This window comes from Lutra lutra, chromosome X (assembly GCF_902655055.1).
Source record: "Lutra lutra chromosome X, mLutLut1.2, whole genome shotgun sequence".
Taxonomy (NCBI): domain Eukaryota; kingdom Metazoa; phylum Chordata; class Mammalia; order Carnivora; family Mustelidae; genus Lutra; species Lutra lutra.
Genome location: NC_062296.1, coordinates 32,595,038 through 32,600,887, shown reverse-complemented (window position 1 = coordinate 32,600,887; position 5,850 = coordinate 32,595,038). Strand labels below are relative to the sequence as shown.

The 5,850-nt window shown below is 39.6% G+C and overlaps 1 protein-coding gene across 1 annotated transcript; it reads left to right on the top strand.

The window, feature by feature from the left end:
* The first annotated feature begins 2,768 nt into the window (after positions 1-2,768).
* LOC125092209 (L-lactate dehydrogenase A chain-like) lies at positions 2,769-4,093 on the top strand. Its single transcript, XM_047716572.1, has 2 exons — positions 2,769-2,889; positions 3,079-4,093. Exons 1-2 carry the CDS (start codon positions 2,787-2,789, stop codon positions 3,978-3,980), a joined length of 1,005 nt encoding a protein of 334 aa, XP_047572528.1. The 5' UTR covers positions 2,769-2,786; the 3' UTR covers positions 3,981-4,093.
* The last annotated feature ends 1,757 nt before the right edge of the window (positions 4,094-5,850 follow it).

Genomic DNA, 5,850 nt, shown 5'->3' with positions numbered 1-5,850 from the left:
TCAGAATATCATTTTGTTATTTAAGTCAAGGGTCATTTGATGGCAAGGAAAAGAAACACAACCAAGTTAATCTAAGCTAGTTTAATCAAAAAGGGAAATTTATGGGAAGTATATAGGGTTATCTCACAGAGAATCAACAATAGGAAGTGAATCTAGATACATGAAAGACTTTCTAAAACTGAAAAGCTTCCAGAAACCATCTCTCTCACTCTCTTTCTGGGGCCACATAGTCTCGACTATGATTTTCTCTGTGCAGCTGTTTTTTATTTCCCCTCTGCCTCTCTTCAGACTGGCTCCATTTATACATGAGCTCTAATAACAGTCTCAAAATAATGTATTTAGCACTCTTCCAAATTCAGCATCTGTAGCTAAATGATCCAGCTCCTACAGATTGCTCTGATTTGTCCAACCCAGCCATTGAATTGGTTTCCCTTGAGTTAGGTCCAATCATCTGTGATAAGACAAGAGTGAGAGCACATAATGCAAACGTGCTGCTAGGAGCCATCCCTGCGAGGGGAGTAGTCTCAGAGAAGAGGAGAATAGGCTGCACAGGAATCCCAACATGCACCAAATACATTTTTCCCTTTTCAGTTAGAATATTTTCCTTGATAAGACCCTTCATTATAACAGATACAGATCGCAAATAAGCACATGAAAAGATGATCAACATCATTAGTGGTCAGAGAAATGAAAATTAAAACCAGAAACTCACATCTACTGGAATGAGGGAAAAGGTAGTAGCAAGAATATTGAGCAATTAGAACTCAGTCCAAACTAGTAAAGTCATTTTAGAACACAGTTTGGTAGTTTCTTTTTTTTTTTTTTTAATTTATTTATTTGAGAGACAGAGAGAGAGCATGAGAGGGGAGGTCAGAGGGAGAAGCAGACTCCCCATGGAGCTGGGAGCCCGATGTGGGACTTGATCCCAGGACTCCGGGATCATGACCTGAGCCGAAGGCAGTTGCCTAACCAACTGAGCCACCCAGGCGCCCCCAGTTTGGTAGTTTCTGATAAAGCTAGTCGTATGCTTGTCATATGAGTCGTCAATCCTCCTCTTAGATATTTACCCAATAGAGATGAAGACATGTCCTCACTAAAACTTGTACATGAATATATATAACAGCTTAATTCATGATCACTCACACACACACACACACACACACACAAACCAAAGTAGAAATAACCCCAACTATTCATTAATTGGTAACTGACTGAGCAGTGTGTGGTACGTTTGTAGAAAGGAATACTGCTCAGCAATAAAAAGAAAGACCTACTGAAATAAGCAATCACATGGATCAATCACAAAAGCATTATGCTAAGTGAAGACAGCCAGAGCCAAAAAGGCTATACATTATACGCTTATATTTTTAGGATGTTCTAACTAAAAGCAGAACTATAGGGACAGAGAGCAGCTGATCAGTAGCTGCTAGGAGCTTGTGATGGAGGAGGGAACTTGACAAACGTGTACAAAAAAAAAGAGTCTTAAAGCAACAGAAATAATCTATATGTTGATTTTGGTTATGGTTATTCAGCTTTACACATCTTTCACAATTCATTCACATTTCACAATAGAATTAAATTGAATTCAATTCTGTATACCTAAAAAAGTTGAATTTTACTTTATAGACATCATACCTGGGTATATCTGGCTTGAGGAAAACGTTTACTTTCCTCAACAGGGAAGGCAGAAACAAAACAAAAATACAGCTACAGTGGTCAAGATTGGTGTAGTTTAATAGAATGTCAGTTAACCTAACACTAATTATGCAAAGGGGATTAAAATCAGGCTTCACAGTTTCAGCTGTGATCTGTCTGCTGGCCTTTAAGATGTGGATAAGCCACTAAATACACAATCTTAGGAGTTTCACCTCAAACTATATCTTTGTTCATTCAACAAGCACCTATTAAGCTAGAAATATCCTGAGTACTCAATTGCGGACTAAATTGAAGTTGGACAAAGTCTGTAGTTTGTCTCTCTTCTGTCTCTTCTAATGTTGACCTTACACCTACCTACCCTTTCATCTACTATCAACAACCCACTGTTCTTTTACCCATCTTTTTTCCTGTGAACAAGCTGTAGAAAGAATGCTACTTTAAGGTTATAGCAAAAGCTCAGAATAAATATAAGGGCTAGAGAGATTGTGAATGAAGGTCTTCTCATGTACTTAATTTACCTAAAAGTAAGAGTAATTAAGGTTTTTTGTCACATGTTTTCATGTCTAATAGTACCATATTAACCCTTAATGAAAAAGAATTTTTATTATCTGTGGAATTCAGTACAAACAGCATTGCTCTAAGTTCTGTAACCAAGCGCTACTTATACATTTGCTGGTTGTAATGTTTGCTTTATATTTAATGCCTATTAGTATGGGAAGTAGTGTGCACTTTTAAAATGTTTGCTTCGCCTCTCTCTGAATTTACAGTCTCACAATTTACAATAAATGGAAACATTCCCTTGTAGCTTATTCCTTATTTTGGAAAACAAACCTATATCTACAAGAGGTATTTTAAAAATCCATTAAAATGTTATTAGGTGAACATATTTATGAACTCCAATGACATTTATTTTCTATTCCCTGCATTGACCTTTAGCATTGTTAAGCTTGTTGGTATTGAGTTTATTTACTTTTGAAACTCCATTATAAAGAAGGCTTTAACAACATTTTAAGAAACAAGAATATGGGAGTGTCGGAGCCGCTGCCGCCAAGTCCGGATCCAGTCTCGCGCGCCGCTGATGCCCGCCCTCCCGACGTGCACTCCCGATTCCTTTTGGTTCTAAGTCCAAAATGGCAACTCTCAAAGATCAGCTGATTCAGAATCTTCTTAAGGAAGAACATGTCCCCCAAAATAAGATTACAGTTGTTGGGGTTGGTGCTGTTGGCATGGCTTGTGCCATCAGTATCTTTTTTTTTTTTTTAAAGATTTTATTTATTTGACAGAGAGAGATCACAAGCAGGCAGAGAGAGAGGAGGAAGCAGGCTCCCCGCTGAGCAGAGAGCCCGATTCGGGGCTCGATCCCAGGACTCTGAGATCATGACCTGAGCCGAAGGCAGCGGCTTAACCCACTGAGCCACCCAGGCGCCCCTGCCATCAGTATCTTAATGAAGGACTTGGCAGATGAACTTGCTCTTGTTGATGTCATGGAAGACAAACTGAAGGGAGAGATGATGGATCTCCAGCATGGAAGCCTTTTCCTTAGAACACCAAAAATTGTCTCTGGCAAAGACTATAATGTGACTGCAAACTCCAAGCTGGTTATTATCACAGCTGGGGCACGTCAGCAAGAGGGAGAAAGCCGTCTTAATTTGGTCCAGCGTAACGTGAACATCTTTAAATTCATCATTCCTAATGTCGTCAAATACAGCCCAAACTGCAAGTTGCTTGTTGTTTCCAATCCAGTGGATATCTTGACCTATGTGGCTTGGAAGATAAGTGGCTTTCCCAAAAACCGTGTTATTGGAAGTGGTTGCAATCTCGACTCAGCCCGGTTCCGTTACCTAATGGGGGAAAGACGGGAAGTTCACCCATTAAGCTGTCATGGGTGGATCCTTGGGGAGCATGGAGACTCCAGTGTGCCTGTATGGAGTGGAGTAAACATTGCTGGTGTCTCTCTGAAGAATCTGCACCCTGACTTAGGCACTGATGCAGATAAGGAACAGTGGAAAGAGGTTCACAAACAGGTGGTTGACAGTGCCTATGAGGTGATCAAACTGAAAGGCTACACTTCCTGGGCCATTGGACTGTCTGTGGCAGATTTGGCAGAAAGTATAATGAAGAATCTTAGGCGGGTGCATCCAATTTCCACCATGATTAAGGGTCTCTATGGAATAAAAGATGATGTCTTCCTTAGTGTTCCTTGCATCTTGGGACAGAATGGAATTTCAGATGTTGTGAAGGTGACTCTAACTTCTGAGGAGGAGGCCCGTTTGAAGAAGAGTGCAGACACACTCTGGGGGATCAAAAAGGAGCTGCAGTTTTAAAGTTTTCTAATGTACCACTTCACTGTCTAGACTACGACAGGGTTTTAGTTGGAGGTTGTGTACATCGTCCTTATTATCTGATCTGTTACTTAAATAATATCAAAATGGCCTAAAGAAAAAACATCAGTTTCCTAAAGTTCTAAATAGGAATGGTTCAGCAAACCCTGCAGCTATACCCTAATGCTGGATGATACTTGGCCTTTGTAGTCCTAAATGGGTTCATCTCAGAGGCACCACTGCCAATATTGCATATGCAGCAGGTGCTCTTCCAACCAGATGTGTATTTCCTGTGTGTTCTAGGACTTCTGGTTCCTTCATCCAACACCCAACATGCCTAGTCCATCTTTCCCAGTCAGTCACATCCTAGGCTCCAAAGTATAAATTCATTATTGCATGTATTGTGCATAACTGTTCCAAAGGATCTTTCTTCGTGTACCATGTATGTCAGAATATAGTGTACATTGCCATATAATGTAAAAAGACCATGCAACCAATGAAGTGTTGTACCAACTAAAATACCAAATAAAATTTGAACAGTGACTTTAAAAAATAAAAAGAAACAAGAATATGGAATAGCAAACCTAATGCAATTTACAAGTACTATTAGTAGTAACCTACTTATTTATTTGTCTTATGATATAGTTTTTCCTAGGAGAGCAAATATCTGGAGATTTGAAAACAAGACTGCATAATAGCTAAGGATAGAATTTTGGCTAAGCAGAATCTAAGAAGTAGAATCATGAGTTACAATCTATTTGTAATTCAAATAAACAAGTTGATATTAAGCAATCAGATTAAACCTTTATTAGCATTATTATGAAGAGTTATTGATAAATACTTTTTTAAAAAGATTTTATTTATTTACTTGATAGAGATCCCAAGTAGGCAGAGAGGCAGGCAGAGAGAGAGAGGGAGGCAGGCTCCCTGCTGAGCAGAGAGCCCAATGCAGGGTTCCATCCCAGCACCCTGGGATCATGACTAAAGCCAAAGGCAGAGGCTTTAACCCACTGAGGCACCCAGACGCCCCAGATGAATAGTATATTATCTTCATTTTTAAATTTTTTTTATTTTTTTATTTCTTTTCAGCGTAACAGTATTCATTGTTTTTGCACCACACCCAGTGCTCCATGCAATACGTGCCCTCCTTAATACCCACCACCTGGCTCCCCTAACCTCCCACCCCCCGCCCCTTCAAAACCCTCAGGTTGTTTTTCAGAGTCCATAGTCTCTCATGGTAACAGTGCATTTGCACAAATAGGGTAGAATTCCAAAACTCTTCCATTTCATAAGAAAAGAGTATACTCATGTTTGCAAAAGTGGAGTATCAAACCTGTTAACCCTTCCAGAATAGAAGTTTCCTAAGTACATTTTTATAATGGAAATTAATAGTGTAAGAACTAAATAATGACCTTGGAAAGTGAAAAATAAATCAAAGTTAATTTGTGAGCTTACAAGTTATTCTATGCCTGTTGTAGAAACTCCTATTTCTCATTAACGAGATTATCGGGGGCTTCTGGGTGGCTCAGTTGGTTAAGTATATCCCAGGGTCCTGGGATCCAGCCCCTGCAGGGGGGGGGAATCCCTTCTCAGTGGGGAGTCTGCTTCTTCCTCTGCTATCCCCCCCAATGTTTGCACGCACATGCATGCATGCGTGCTCTCTCTGAAATAAATAAATCTTTATAAAAAACATGTGGCTATCAGTAACTTGAGCATACCCATAGGAACGGACAATAGCTGAGTGCCAAACACAGAATGAGTGCTCAGTTCATTCATTCATTCATTCATTCATTTTTTTCAAAAATACTTATTGAGCACTCAGTATGTGCTAGATGCTGGGGACAAAGCACTAAGGAAGAGAAATACTTTTGTT

Excerpts from the sequence above, each read along its gene's own strand:
- LOC125092209 (XM_047716572.1), top strand. The coding sequence starts at position 2,787 with ATGGCAACTCTCAAAGATCAGCTGATTCAGAATCTTCTTAAGGAAGAA. Across the intron at positions 2,890-3,078 it reads TGGTGCTGTTGGCATGGCTT|GCGCCCCTGCCATCAGTATC; the intron begins GTGCCATCAGTA and ends TGAGCCACCCAG.